General features: G+C 44.8%; 1 protein-coding gene and 1 pseudogene across 1 annotated transcript; both read left to right on the plus strand.

The window, feature by feature from the left end:
* Positions 1-875: 875 nt before the first annotated feature.
* Positions 876-1943, plus strand: LOC136382350 (C-C chemokine receptor type 1-like). The gene has a single exon (XM_066351507.1). The coding sequence runs from the start codon at positions 876-878 to the stop codon at positions 1941-1943; it is 1068 nt and encodes a 355-aa protein (XP_066207604.1).
* Positions 1944-11930: 9987 nt separating this feature from the next.
* LOC136381814 (C-C chemokine receptor type 1-like) lies at positions 11931-13340 on the plus strand (annotated as a pseudogene).
* Positions 13341-16214: the final 2874 nt, after the last annotated feature.

Consider the following 16214-nt stretch of genomic DNA (forward strand, 5'->3'; position numbering starts at 1 on the left):
GGCTCCATGGGCTGCACCTAAGGTGCTAGAACGATTCTGGCTGCAACAGAGCAAGAGCCCCAGATAGGCAGAGTATTGTCTTCTTATGGGCTTGCCAGGTGGATCCTGATTACGTGCATGTGGGAGTCTGTCTCTCTACCACCCCGTTTCTCATTTCAGAAATATAGAAAAAAAATAGAACTTTCTTAGCTCCAAAGGCCATTAAGATCCAATGGTATGATTTTGACACTCAGCCAGGACTGATTTCTTAACCACGTCCTCCTGTGCACTTCCAAATGCAAGGTCCCTGCTCAGTGATTGGAGGCTGAAAGTTCAAGTGGTTTCAAGAGTGGACGTGAGAATGATACACACTGGATGTGAGCTCCAGCTCTCATTGTCCCAGATGTGTCCTACCCACTGCGAACTTTTCTGTCATCATGTGTAAAATGGGAGACGTAAATGGTGCCCTTCCTGGATTCTTTAACACTGAGTCCAATGACAGGTCCGTGGGAATCATGAGGGGAGCGTTGGTGATGAAGAAAGAGGTTGCTCTCCCTTTGTCTGGGTGCTCCATCCACCAGACGTTCCCTTCCCAACAGTCATTGCCAAAGCATTTGATTTCATGGTTTGTGCACTCATTAGTTTATTGTCCCCCTCACCCCTATATCTCCCCCATTAAAGTATAATTTCCATGACAGTGAAGAAGACCTGGGGTCACTTTGTTCAAGGTTGTGTCCCAGCACATGGTTCACAGTCGGCACTTTTCACTCAATAAACGGTTGTCATGCGGTTGATATCATATAATAACTGCCTTGTCTCTGTTGTCCAGAGCCCCCTGCCTTTACCACCAAAGTAAACACAAAAACCATCTGCCTGGACCTGTGGGAGAAAGCAGGATGGAAATTTCAAACATTTCAATGGACTATGATGGGACCACAGAAGTCAACTACGGGAATACAACCCTGTGCCTATTTGAAACCGTAAGGTCTTTTAGAGCTCAGCTGCTGCCCCCCATGTACTTCCTGGTATTTGTCATTGGCCTGGTTGGCAACATCCTGGTGGTCCTGGTCCTCTTGCAACACAAGAGGCTCAAGAACATGACCACCATCTACCTGCTCAACCTGGCCATTTCTGACCTGCTCTTCCTCTTCACGCTGCCCTTCCGGATTCACCACTATTGGAAAGAAAACTGGGTGTTTGGCAATGTCATGTGCAAGTTGCTGTCGGGGCTTTATTACATAGGTCGGTACAGTGAGCTCTTCTTCATCATCCTGCTGACCATCGACAGGTACCTGGCCATCGTCCATGCTGTGTTTGCCATTCGGATCCGGACCGTCACATTTGGTATCATCACCAGTGTAGTCAGCTGGGTCCTGGCCAGCCTGACTTCAATTCCAGACTTTTTCTTTACATATTCCCTGAGCGCTGAAGGTCGTTACATCTGCAACTCATTTATCCCTCGTACATACTACAGTCATTGGAGAGAGTTTCTGGCTCTGAAACTGAACATCCTGGGGCTGGTCTTGCCTCTGGTGATCATGATCGTCTGCTACACGGGGATCATAAAGATTCTGCTCAGACGGCCCAATGAGAGGAAGTCCAAAGCCGTGCGTCTGATTTTTGTCATCATGATCATCTTTTTTCTCTTTTGGACGCCCTTCAATCTGACTCTGTCTATTTATGCTTTTGAACATGTTCTTTCAGTCAATTACTGCAACCACAAATACCAACTAGTCCTGGCCATTGAAGTGACAGCCGTGATCTCCTACATGCACTGCTGTGTCAACCCCATTATTTATGTTTTTGTTGGCGAGAAGTTCCGCGAGTACCTGCGTGAGTTGTTCTACAGTCTCCAGTCCCTGAGCCCGGGGAAATGGCTCCCCTTCTTCCACACCAAGAAGCAAGACAGGGCCAACTCCATTTCCCCATCTGCAGGGGAGCAGGAACTCTCTGACGGGTTCTGACTCAGGTCCCAGTAAGAGTGACCTTCCAGGCACAGTGGCTGTAGCTGGAAGAGGCAGCTTGGGTGTCTTGGCCAGACTGTGACCACTGACCAGTGTGCAGCAACACCACCTGGTGTTGAGGTAGATCATCTCTAGCCCTGAGTCTTCTCCATGAACTTCTCCTTGGAGACGCATGAGTGGGCTATGTCGTTCTGGATGACGGAGGAGAGGGCGTCAGCCATGGGCTTGAGCCAAACAGAGTTCCAGGTTCGTGACTATAAACATTTGTAAACAAAGCCACTGAGCATCCCCTCACCTCTAACCGCATCACCAGTGAGCTTGGAAACAGTGATTTCCACAGTTGAGTCTCCCCTGCAGGGTTTAGGCTGCTGGAAGCCCTCAGGAACATAGAACTCCTGATGGCAGAACTTGAGATCTAATGAAAAATAGAGTTGGGAAACTGTCCTTGGCAATGGCACTTTCATTAGAGAATATTTTTATACTGACTAAAATCAAGCAATTCAGGTCTAGTGCCAGATACGGACCTTGTGTATAAAAGGTTGTATATCTGAAAATAGCCATGGAAAAAGTAGAGTCATTGTTTCAAAACCCCAGACTTCAAACTCACTTCTAAATCTCTTTAGCCTATTAGATACAATGTTCATTGTTGATGAACTTTGTTATACTTTATGTTTTCTCTTGTGCACGTTCATGATTATAACAAAGATGTACTACTATTCTCACCCTTCTGCTCTTGTTGTTTTTAAAAGGAGCACATTCAATCAAGTTTCAAGCTCAATACATTATTTCAAAGCATTGTTTATGGTGTCTGCACAGAAATCCTCGGCAGATGGACTCAAATGGACTCGTATGCCCATTGTTTATTCCACAAATAAATTCACTCCTACATGGTGACTGAGGACCTGCTCCCATCAAAGCAACCCTCCGAGACTAGGCTCAGGTGGGAGGGGTGTTCTCTAAGAGCCCTGTGCTCAGTGAGGTGACAGCCACAAGGATGCCAACAGAGCCCGGGTGGTGTGGGTGGGGCTGACACCAGGATATAAAACTGCTGTGAGTAGAGCCTGCCACCCACACATGCATTGCCTCCTTCATGTGCTGTGTGTGATGTGGAGGAGCCTAATGAGATGGTCAGTTTGACTAGGGAAACAGGCCTAATAGAGATTCCTGGCAGGGACTTGGAAGGCCAGCACCAAATCACTGTGTAGCTTTTGTTCACCCCCAAAGCATTCTGTCTTAGCTCTTAATTTCACAAATGAAAACCTTTTAGAAAAATAATTAGGTGAAACAGTGTAAGCAAATTTTGAATATAAAAAGTAATTTATTGAAAAGGAAATTGCCCGCCTTATAAATTGACACACATTATAAAACATAAAATAAAAAAATGTTAACACATAGAAAAAAGATATGTAACAAACTAAAAATTCAGACCAAGATGCTATCATCAGCTCCCCTAATGTATCAGGAAATTTTACAAATCAGTAGGAAAACCACTTGGATTTTTCTATCCCATAATTATTCTATATGCCCAATTGTCAAAAAATTAACAAAGATATTAACCAGTAAGTCATCGAAAAATGCAGTAGCCATTAATATGAAATCTCAATTATATTAGTAATCAAGAATATGCTAATGACAGTGATCCTCTTCTTTTGCCTGCTAAGATAATAACCAGATGTCAATTTTTTTTTATTAATGAAAATATCCTAAGCAGGTAAGGATGCTGTGACACAGTCCCTTTCACATATTTCTGATGGAAATGTAAATCAGTGCTGTGTTTCTGAAAAGCGCTTTGGCAATGGGTATCAAGATCATTTGAAAAGCTCACCTTATAATCTTGCTCCCAGCATCCGTCACAGATAATGGTAAAAAGCAGCACATCTGGAAAGATCAATAACCGAGGAAGAGTTCAATAACTGTTGTTATTATGAGCTAGGATACCAACATGAATGACTTCTAAAAAAATTTATTGACATGTGAATATGCTTCTATTATTAATATTAAATAAAAAAGAAAAATACAGAATCTTCTGGTTTATATTTTATAATATATATGAAGAAGACAAACACAGGGAGAAAATAAACCCAAATTTCTATGGGATTATGTGTGCATCACTCAGAGTTTAATCGGAGACATGACGTGAGATAAGGCTAGGGTTTCCAAACTGTGTGCCGAGGTACCCAGGGGTCACAGTGAACTCCCAGTTCCAATTTTTAAGGGCTCCACACTGCACCTGACATTTCCTGGACACCCTGGGAACTACAAGTAGGAGAAAGTTCACAGTTTCAAGGTTAGTTTGTGCTGCATTACTTTCAAAGCTGGCGTGTCTCTGCAAAGCCTGGTTTCCGGTGATTTGAGATAAATCAGTGTGGAACAGGAACTGAGAGGATATTGTCCCATGAATTTCAACATCTTCACACCTGCGTACATATCCCATTGGCATGCATTATTTAAAAATGAAATAAAATATTATTTTTTCAATAGATGTGTATTTTTAAGCATCTATAGACAAGATCACTTAAGTTGTTTGAATCTAAAGATTTCTTGAGTGGAAGAGTTCAGTTCTTCTTTTGTCTCCAGGCGCTGAGGAAAAGTACTGGGACTGTAAGGGCTCCAGGAACTGAGAAAGTCTGGGATCCTGAGGAATAAGAGTGTGTTTAGCAACTGGATAGTTTGCAATTGTGGGAGCTGGTGGGTGAGTCTGTGCACGCTGTTGCCTGGCAACAAGCACATGGAGGATATAAAAAGACATTTCTATCGTCTTTTGTTGCTTTTCTGTGACCGGTCAAAAGTGCACCATGACTCTACGGACACACAATATATATATATTTTCCATGTTAGAATGTATATGTTATTTCAAAGGCCTTTTGTTAATTCTTTACTGTTTTATAGCCTTGTGAGATTGAAATCTTAGTTTAAATATTAGGAATTATTAATAATGTCTTTTTATGTAATGTTTAGGTTATTGTCATTTTGCAACAATATTGTTCAATGCGAGATAGTACAAGGAAAAGAGTCATATCCTGGAACTCTGGCAAGTCTATTTTATGACGGTTTTGTTAAAATTTCTTTTGAAAACTAATGTACTGAGTTATTCAGCAGCAAAGAGACTCTGGAATTCTAAAGGAGACACCAAAAACCTGTTTTTCTTGATTTAATACAGCTAATAACATTGCTTTTGTCTTTTTCCAAGAGTTTATATAGATAGAAAAGGGCTCTCAAGTCCCTCAGTGAGATCTTCTTAGCATGGCTTTTAAGGTCTATAATGATCAAAATAGAAACAGAAAAGGCTAATAAGGCCCAAAAGAGATCAGGAAAATGCCAGCTTTTGGCCTATACCCTTAAAGGCTCCAGCACCCTGAAGGGGCTTCATAGGATTCCATCAGGGTCCTGCTTCAAGAGTAGAAAGAAAGGTCATTGAACTGAGGCCTGCCTGGCTTCTGGCCCCCACCGGGGAACATGCCTTTGATGTGAAAAGAAAAGGGACACAAAAATGTAAGCTGCCCCCTTGCTCCACGGAGGGAGGGTTCAGTCTCTTCCAGCCCTTTCCAGCTACCTGTGACCTGACCTTGTCCAGCCTGCTGGGATCTGCCACTCAAGAATTAAAGGTTGGCCCCATCTCACGACACCATTTATGAGCCTAAGGTATTTCTTCCAAGTAGGAGGTAAAACTAATCTCATTTCTTGTAAACACGAGGGCCATTCACTATGCCTTGCCTAAATATTTGAGTTTTATTTATCCCTCGAAGATCTTTACTAGGGGTAATGACAGTCTGATTTTGTTGCTTTATTTAATGTATAATGTCTCCTTTATTCTTCTTGTCCCAATGCCCCATGCCTATTGTAGACTTGAACCTGCTTCTCATTCCAGCTAGAAACATTGGTCATTACGACTTGGACTCTAGTTGCAAAGTGTAGAAATATGACGACAGTTCCAGTGCCTTGTGGACTTTTTCTGAATATGTATGACTCATGCTCTTTAGGATATTTCTCAGACTGAAATAGAAATTAGGTTACATTTGTAAATGATATAAAGCAGTTATAGTGTCAACATAGATTTAGTGAAATTACGTTAACATGTTAAGAACATTTGTAACCGTAAGAATGTTATTTTAAATTCTGTTATATTAGTTAGAACTTTGTTTCGTTTAATAATCTCATAGGCTTTAGTCACTTTATTGTATTAAGACGCTTGTTATAGTATTTTTATTAATTGTATATATTCTTCAAGTCTGCCTCAAAATCAGAACATAGTAATTCAAATGAATAGATGCCACCCAGAACCAGTGGGGTTTTGGGACCCTTATTGCCAAAGCTTTATTCAATACCAATTAGAAAAGATTTAAAAACTGGGAAGAAAGTTTATATTCTCAGGTAAACATTTAAGAATATTTAGAAATAGACTTTAATTAAATAATTGACGATTGTTAGGAAATTGCTATATATGGTTCTTTCCAGGTTTATCTTGCCCATTCTAGTATTGGACCTGCATTTGTGTCCACAGCCTCAAAGCTAGTAGGAAAGGAACCCAGTATTAATTAGAAACTAATTTGAAGTTACTTTGTACCCAAAGGTTTAGGGGAAGTAAATTATATGAATCAAATAGTAAAAGAAACGTAACCACCCCTTCCCTAAGTACTTGCAGGATTTGCATTACCCAGGGACTAGTTCCCATGTGGACAGACCCACATACCATGATCCTGACAACTCCCACTGCTGCCAAAATAGAACGCATGCCTTCCTCCAACCACAAACTGGAAGCTGGTTGGTCTATGTACAATGAATGTATGAAGAAACAAAGGACTCTCTTTAATCAGACTTTGAGAAAGGGAAAATTAGGGTAAAAAGAAAGCCAACTTAATTGTCACAAAGGTTAAAAGTTTTAAAATTAAACATTCTAACTAAAGGTAAATTATTCTAAAAGCCAATTAGTTTTATGTAAATTGAAAAAGATTGTACAATATATAAAGAATCAATTAGTAATATTTCTGAGTACTTGCAGGATTTACAGGTTACTCAGCAAACTGTTCAAAAGACTGTCCAAGGCCCTGGCCAGTTGGCTCAGTGGTAGAGTGTTGGCCTGGCGTGCAGAAGTCCTGGGTTCGATTCCCGGCCAGGGCACATAGGAGAAGCGCCCATCTGCTTCTCCCCCCTCCCCCTCTTCAACCTCCCTGTCTCTCTCTTCCCGTCCCGCAGCCGAGGCTCCATTGGAGCAAAAATGGCCCGGGCGCTGGGGATGGCTCCTTGGCCTCTGCCCCAGGCGCTAGAGTGGCTCTGGTTGCGACAGAGCGATGCCTCGGAGGGGCAGAGCATCACCCCCTGGTGGGCAGAGTATCGCCCCCTGGTGGGAGTGCCAGGTGGATCCCAGTCGGGCGCATGCGGGAGTCTGTCTGACTGTCTCTCCCCGTTTCCAGCTTCAGAGAAATACAAAAAAAAAAAAAAAAGACTGTCCAAGAGATGCTCCCGGCATTATTAAGCGATCCATGGCATCACCCAGGTACTAGTTCCCACGTGGGCAAGCCCACATACCATGATCCTGACAACTCCCACTGCTGCCAAAATAGAAGGCATGCCTTCCTCCAACCACAAACTGGAAGCTGGTTGGTCTATGTCCGGTGAATGTATGAAGAAACAAAGGAATCCTTTTAATCAGACTTTCGGAAAGAGGAAGCTAGGGTAAAAAGAAAGCCAACTTAATTGTCACAAAGGTTAAAAGTTTTAAAATTAAACATTCTAACTAAAGGTAAATTATTATAAAAGCCAATTAGTTTTATGTAAATTGAAAAAGATTGTACAATTTATAGAGAATCAAGTAGTAATATTTGTTTCTTTAGTGAACTGTATTGTTCTTAATGCTGTCTGTTAAATATCTGTTACATGTTATAAGTTAATATTCCTAGATGACAGCCTTATGCTCTTCAGTAAATTAAGTCAAGGATTTGACTTAGGAAATAGAGCCAGAGGGGACTGTTGTCAGGTACCAAAGCTACAGAATCAATATTAATATTTTAAGAAGCTTGCAGAATATTTTATTAATTTGGGCTAGGCATGCAGAGAGATTTTGTAAATGATCTTTGTATTTGTGTGATTAGCATAAAATCAAGATGGCTGATGGCAGTGCGTTTTAAATGCAAAGGGGAAGGAGACTTGGATTCTCTGACCTTCCACCACACCTGTGAGGAAATGGGTGAATAGCCAGGTGCAGGCAGAGAAAGATTAAATTAAACCTTTTCTTATATTAATGGGCAATTTACAAGCATTTGTCCCCATGGAAACTACTTCTTCCCTCCTGAAAGCATGTAGTTAATATATGTATCTCTGGACAAAGAAATAGCAAGTGAACACTAGAACATATAGGAATGTCTTCGAATATGTAAAGTGACATTTTTATCATTGTGTTGTCTTGTAAGTTTTAAAGTGTAGAAGCGTCTTTTTATGAATCCTGTAGACAGATGTTATAAACTTGCTAATGAATTGTGTCCCATCCCCCCACCCTTTATTCTTTTCCAAAACCAGTAGAGGGGAAAAAAAAGGGTATAAGTTTATGTCGTGATGTCAGGCTTTTTCCCGTCCATGTATAATTAAGGGTATATAACCAGCCCCTAGAATATTATAGTCACACACGATTTGGGACTGCCCCGTGTACTATATATGAGGCCAGCATATTTAATAAATTTTCTCCTTTAATAAAACTCTTCAAAACTCATTTGGACTTGGTGTCTCTACGAAAAACCTGTGGAATTGTGGATTCGGTACTTTACAACAACACCAGAGTAAGTTGCACTTGTTGTTTCTGTCCTGAAAGCTTCTATGGAGGGCAGTCTGAATGAATCTGAGCTCGCAGTGCGTCTGATGACCCTTGGTGCATCTGCCAGGCAGTGAACTAGATAGCAATGCTGAGAATGGGAGGATTTATGAGATGGGTAATCAGATGTGAAATAAGCTTTTATTTTGCTAAAAAGAGAAGCTGTCTCAAATGATGGGTCATTACTGACTGATTAAGAAGTAGGCACAGTATTAAGAGGCAAAAGTTTCTTTCTGTGGAAGGCAATTCAAGAGGAAATTACTTGCAAAATTTCCCCCATGTGAATGAAAATCATACATGGTGTATAAAGTCATTGTAGCAGAAGGAAGCTATGAATTAGAAAAGTCTTTGCAGATGCGGGATGGTTTGAAACTGAACCATCTTCTTAAGAGAAACAGAACAAAGGACTCACAAACTCAGACTGTTGGCTGACTGTGGAGGAGGTAGGACTTCACCCCCAAATGGGGGGAGCTGTCCCGGTGAGCTTTTGCGATGCATCCATTCTGTCCGACTAAAGAAAGTGGAAGCAGAATTTTATTCTGAGAATAGTGGGGTTGAGGCTCCTTGGAGGTATCTTCCTCAACTGTTTCCTCCCTCAAATAATCTGGAGAGTCTCACATTTCCAGAGTAGAAATTCTCAGAAGTTTGCATAGCCTGCCAACAGGCTGTGTGTCACTCATTGACCTTTTTGTCCCCATTCTGACCAGCAGGACAGCTATTAGGCTACTCGTACTGGCGGGGAGGTGGGTGAGAATTGATGTGCTCCTAAATATTTCATAGCGGGCTTTTGTGAAGAAAGAGCCCTGATTTCCAGTGTTGCTGATTTTGCATGTAAACATGCCCACTGTGGTGGATTTCAAGCTACCAATATGCCGACTGTGGGGTTGGGGACACATGCGCACGGTTGGTTCTTATGAACCAGAAAAAGCCAGCTGCCCCGCACCTCAGACCTGGTGTCTTCATCCTCACAGACTGCGCTCCCTGCTGAGAGGCTCAGCTACTCCCAGGATGCAGCATGTTAGCACTAAAAGGTTCCAGGCTCCAGGGCCAGAGCTGACATCAGGGCAATGACCTTTGGGAAGACTCTTGAGGCAGACAACAGCATGGCCGGCAGGTTGGCTGCAAAATGGCCCTTGGATTCTCCTTCAAGGACCTGCCCCAGCCCCAATCCCTTGGACAGCAGTTTTTACATGGTGCCCACCTATAGGAAAAACAGTGAATTGAGTAAGAGACAGGGGGGTGCAGGTTACTTCACTAATGACATCTGACGATGCTGATTCAACGTGTCTTCACCTTTGCCTAAGTTTCCCCAAAGACTGGGCTCTCGGGGTCAGTGTTGCATGAGCCACCCCTGTGTTTCCAGCCGCCTATTGCTTCCACTCCAAAACCTGTGGTCCCCATGATGCTGACTGCCAGCTGATTCTCCTGCCCTAAAAAGTGGCTGCTGAGATCAGAAATTGTCGACTCCGCCCTGTTTCTGATGTCCAGCCTGGGTTTTTCCCGAAAGAGGGCTGATTCCTCAGTCACAGGGCTAGGACAGAGGTGGAGAAGTGACCCAGAGAAATGGATTTGGCAGAAAACCATAGGGTCCTAGCTGAGGCGTCCAACATCCACACCTCATGGGCCTTAAGTTTCTAAGGCCACTGCGGAAATGTAAGTTTCTCAGCAGGAAACATTCACTCAGCGGTGCATAAGGAAAAGCCCCAGAGACTCCGGGGTGAAGGGAATTATGATGTAGGCAAGTCCTGCTACATGATTGGTGATTCAGTCAAAGCTTTCAGATTGGTGACAACACAGTGACAATCTGAAAATACAGTTTGCACGGCTGTGTCCATCATCAAGCAGAATTCCCTTCATAGATTAACTACAGAGAGACCTGGCTGGGAACATGGAGGGAAGGGGACATCAGCCAGAATAGGATTAGAGACTCGGACATTCCTGGTGGCTGGACTCCTCAGGGAAGGGGTAATGCCAGGAAGGAGGTCACCTGATGTTTACTGGTGTCCTGGCAAGGGCCAGGGCTGGCTGTTCTCATAGCTTACCTTACAGAAATCCTTCAGGGTAATGGATACTTTCTCACATTACAGAAGAGGGACTGAGGCTCAGGGAGAGAGATGAACTTTTTCAAGTTCACACAGCTGGTCGGTTACACCAAAGCCCATGCTCCGTTTGGGGAGGCGTCTTCAGTAAGTGGTCAGAAAGGATTGGAAAGAGGGCTGAAGAGCAGGTGTGCAGAGTCCTGTAAGGCAAGCCATCTAGTGGTGCTTTCTTCTTTGTGTTTGTCTTTGTTTGTTTCAAGGAAATGTTGGGTAAAACTATTCCTGAGCTCATTTCTGAGCATTCCAGCTTCCACCTGGTTGAGCAACACTGCATGGCCTCAAGCTGTTCTGAGTCATTCCTCCTGAGAACCCACTTCTTCTCACCAGGTCACCCGCTTATCCAGCCTGGCTTTTTCCTGCGTCTTCAGAGCTCTCTGAGGCAACATCCTGGTGGTCTTGGTCCTCTAGCAATAATACAAGGGGCTCAAGGACATGACCCACATTTATGTCCTCAAACTAGCCATTTCTGACCTGCTCTGACATGACAGAGCTACTGCAGACCTGCCTGTGTCCTGTCAGGACCGAGTACCGTGGGCCAGGCCAAGCCCACTCTGGTGTCCTCAGTGTCCCCCACGAAGGGATGGGCTGGCCTCCTAGAAGTGGACTGTGGCGGCAGTACTGCGCTTTGGTGAGATGATCTCTGCAATGTACCACATCTGTGCCCATGCCTACCAAATCACAGGAGCATCCACTAGACTTTGTGACATCCAAAAAGATCAAACGGCAACACACTGTGACATTCTCAGTACCCTTTGTCACACCAACAAAAACACTATTAATCTCTAATGCCATGCAGGTTCATTGGTAAGTATTTGACTGTCAGCTATGAATATTTCTATTCCCCATGTCTTTCTGCGAACTCCCAAGGGCAAAGTCACAGCTCTGTGATGGGAGGCAGGACATTTGAGTGGTTTCAGGGACAGGCGTGAGAGTGTACACACCGGGTTTGAGCCTCAGCTCTGGTTGTCACCGGATATGTGTCCCACTCACTCTGAACTTCTGTGTCATCACCTCTAAAATTGGAAAAGTGAATTGTACCCTCCAGGATAGTTTAACACTAAGATCAATGCTAAGTCTATAGGAAGCATGAGGGAAGCGTTGGTGATGAAGAATGTGGTGAGGTCTCCCCTTGTCTGGGAGCTCCATCCACAGAAGTTTCCTTCATAGCCCTCTTTGCCAAAATATTTGATATTATGCTAGGTTCACTCATTTGTTAATTGTCTTTTCCACCCCCAACCTACAGTAAACTACAGTTTCCATAAGGGCAGAGAGAACCCTATCTCAACACTGGTTCCAAGGTCATGGTACACGGTGGGCACTCGATAAACAATTGGGAAGGGTTTGAGACATAATCTCTGCCTTGTCTGTTGTTCAGAGCCCACTGCCTCTAACAGCAAAGAAAAAACAAATCACCTTCCTGGACCCACGGGAGAAAGCAGGATTGAAATTCCAGCCATTACAGTGGACTATGACAGGACCACAGATTGCGAGGACAGGAGTCAATCCTGTGCCAGAATGAAGACCGGAGGTCCTTTGAAGCTCAGCTGCTGCCCCCTTTGTACTCCCTGGTGTTTGTCATTGGCCTGGTCGGCAACATCCTGGTGGTCCTGGTCCTCTTGCAACACAGGAGGCTCAAGAACATGACCAGCATCTACCTGCTCAACCTGGCCATTTCTGACCTGCTCTTCCTCTTCACGCTGCCCTTCTGGATTCTCTACTATCAGAAAGATAACTGGATGTTCGGCAGTGTCATGTGCAAGTTGCTGTGGGTGCTTTATTATGTAGGTCTGTACAGCGAGATCTTCTTCATCATCCTGCTGACCATCGACAGGTACCTGGCCATCGTCCATGCTGTGTTTGCCCTGTGGGTCCGGACCGTCACATTTGGTATCATCACCAGCGTAGTCAGCTGGGTCCTGTCCCTCCAGGCTGCCATCACGGGATGAGTCCCAGGATGAGTCCTATCATTACAGCTGCACCGTTTATTTCCCTCCTGAATATCTCAATCAGTGGAAATGGATCCTGGCTCTGAAACTGAGCGTCCTGGGGCTGGTCTTGCCTCTGGTGATCATGATCGTCTGCTACACGGGGATCATCAAGATTCTGCTCAGACGGCCCAAAGAGAGATAGTCCAAAGCCGTCCGTCTGATTTTTGTCATCATGACCATGTTTTTTCTTTTTTGTATGCCCTTCAATCTGACTATTTCTATTTATGCTTTTGATGACATCCTTTTAGTCAGTTTCTGTAAGCAGAAAGACCAATTATCCCTGGCCATTCAAGTGGCAGAGGTGATCGCCTACATGCACTGTTGTGTCAACCCCATCATCTACGTCTTTGGTGGCGAGAGGTTCCACGAGTACCCCCATCAGCTGTTCCACTGGCTTCTGTCCCTGAGGCCGGGGAAACGGCTCCCCTTCTTCCATACCGAGAACCAGGACAGGGCCAGCTCCACATCTCCATCCGCAGGGGAGCAGAAACTCTCTGATGGGTTCTGACTCAGGTCCCAGCAAGTGTGACCTGCCAGACACGGTGTCTAGAGGGGAGACAGCTTCAGTGTCCTGCAAGATTGTGACCTCTGATCAGTGTGGAGCGACGCCACCTGGGGTTGAGGTGGATCACGTCTGGGTCTTGAGTGTTTTTCGTGAACTTCTCCCTGGAGATGAATGAGTGACCTAGGTCATTCCAGAAGAAAGAATAAAGGGTGGCAGCCAAGGGCTTGGCCCAATGAGGGTTTCACATTTCCGAACATAAACATTTGTAAACAAAACCACTGAGCCTCCCCTCACCTCTACCCCCACCACCAATGGGCTTAGAAACTGGGATTTCCACAGCTGACTTGGTTCAGAGCCCAGAGCCAATCAGGAGGCAGCAGCTGCCTCCACCAAACTCTCCACGCCCACCTACAGGGTTTAGGCTGCTGGAAAAAATGAAGAACATAGAACTCATGATGGACGGACTTGAACCAAATGGGTAATAAAATTGGGGAGCTGTCATTGGCATTGAAATTCCGTTTTAGAGATTTTTTTCGTATTCAATAAAATCAAACCATTCAGGTCGAGGACCAGACACAGACCTTGTGCATGACGTGTTTTACTTTTGGAAGTAGCCTCACTCTCTGAAACCAACCCACCAGCCGAGTACAACAGATAAGCAGACACACACAGACCTTCCATTTCCTGTTGCGGGGTAGGGCTGACTGAAGTCCACTTGGCAGAGTGCCCTAGTGGGGGAGGGGCAGGGAGCTCAGTTGTGCCACCACTGGCGTGCATCTGAGTCTCCTGATCACCCCGTGGGCACGCCCCTCAGCATGCACGTCTACACGCTGCAGCCCCTCCGACAACACGGGGCTCCGTGTCTGGTGAGGGGGCAGACAGGAAGCCAGAATAACACAGGAAGCAACCCTCAATCGTGTGGAAAAGTCCAGATTTCATGGACACTGCCTGGTGTCCTCACAACTCAGGCCTGAAGTCAGATGACCCAGCAGGGCCCCTGCGTTCCCAGTAGGCTGAACCCTACTGCCCACAGCGGCAGGGACTCTGTGGCTCTCATCTTCAGCTCCTCTCTTCTCTTGTCCCACTATCCCCTCCCCTGTGGTGTTTTCTGGGACCCCTGCACACTCACTGCGTGCACCTGCATCCAGGCTCATGGTTTGCACCTCAATGGACACCCCACATTAGGACAGGAAGCATTAATGTCTTGAGCACTGCACCAAATCACTCATTCATGTCTGTGTGTCTGTATCTTCCTTCAGTCCTCTCTATAACGTTGGCGTTATAACCCTGCCTTACAGAGGAGGAAAGAGACACTTGGGAGCTTACCCAACAAGCCTAAAGTCAGTAAAGGGTAGACCTGTGATGGGAATGATTTGAAAGGCTCGTCACTGATGTGCCTTCCCATTAACCCCTGTACACACTAGCCCTATTTTGTACACCAACGTGGCACGTTTCCAGGCCTGTAGCCATCGCTGTCAATCTGGCTCCCTACCTGCCTCTCTCCCACCATCTCTCTATAGACAGGCTGCCAAAGGGGGAGACCCCACCTAGCAGACTCATGGGCTGTTCCATGATGGCACCTCCTCTATTGTCTTCATTTTCACAGATGAGAAAACTGAGCCTGAAGGGACATGTTCAAGCATGGTCATGTATATGATTTCTGAATGGTACTTTACAACATGCCTGTGAGAAAAGTTAGCACAGTCCTTCGTTTACAGAAAAGCAGGTGGGATCCAAAGAGGCACCAGCACAGAGCAGTTGTTGGCTACTGTGAGGAAAACCGGAATAAACATCATCTATGAGATATTTTTCATGTTCCCAACACTCATACAAGCTGACCTTGTGCATCCTCCTACGAGCCTAAGCATCCAGTGTTCTCATTTGATGGAGGGGGAGCCAGGACATAGGAAAGCTAGTGATCTGCCCCGTCTCAAGTGGAGAGCTGGGATTTGATCTTCACAGGAGCCTGGGCTCAGAGAGACAGCAAGCTCCATTCTACAGACCTGTATGCACTCCGGGCTGGGGTTTTCTCTGTGTGAAACAGTGCTGTGGGTTTGGGGCAGACAGGGGAGAGGAGAGGGAAAGTGAGCAGTGACAGTGGAGGACAGTGAGCAGTGACAGTGAAGGACAGTGAGCAGTGACAGTGGAGGACTAGGGGTGCCAAAGAGAAGTTGCCGCCTCACCCTGGTTTACTAGCAGGTTATGGAGGAACAGAGGATCCAGGGTTCTCGTTTAAACACTTTTACTTGCAATCTTTAGAAGAAATAATAAAGGATAAAAAAGAAAATGAAAAAATAAGAAAGATAGAGAGGAAGAAAGGAAAACATAAAGAAAGAGAAAGAAAGAAAAAATGAAAAAGAGAAAGAACAGGCTGCTCACTGCAATGAGACTGTTGTGGTGCAACTGCACTGAACGGAACCAAACCCCAAATTGATTGAATTTGAGAAGCTTTATTCACTGGCCAGTGGTCCGACCACTGTGCCCAGAAAGCAGCGAACAGTGATGAGCTCGGGGGAGAGGGGTATTTATAGAGAAATCCCACAAGGTTACAATTTTTTGAGTATGTTTGTACAATATCTTTGCAAAAGCACACACTGTTCTAAGGAGTATAAACTGCCTTCTTGCAAAATCTGCAAGGCTGATGCACAAGGAACGCATCCTGCCTCTGTTGGCAAGATTAGATCTGCTGGGGCCGTGAGAATTTTCTACTTACAGCTGTAGCTATAAACTAGTTCCTCTTAAGTGTTCAGCTAAATTGGGTCAGGGGTCCTTAGGGTGGGCTGGCATGACAGCACATTCCCCACTGGTTTTATCGGGAAAATAAATCATTGTTTCCTTATCGGTATGAATGGGCTGATAATGTGCCCTTAATACTAG

This window comes from Saccopteryx leptura, chromosome 10 (genome assembly GCF_036850995.1).
Source record: "Saccopteryx leptura isolate mSacLep1 chromosome 10, mSacLep1_pri_phased_curated, whole genome shotgun sequence".
Lineage (NCBI taxonomy): Eukaryota > Metazoa > Chordata > Mammalia > Chiroptera > Emballonuridae > Saccopteryx > Saccopteryx leptura.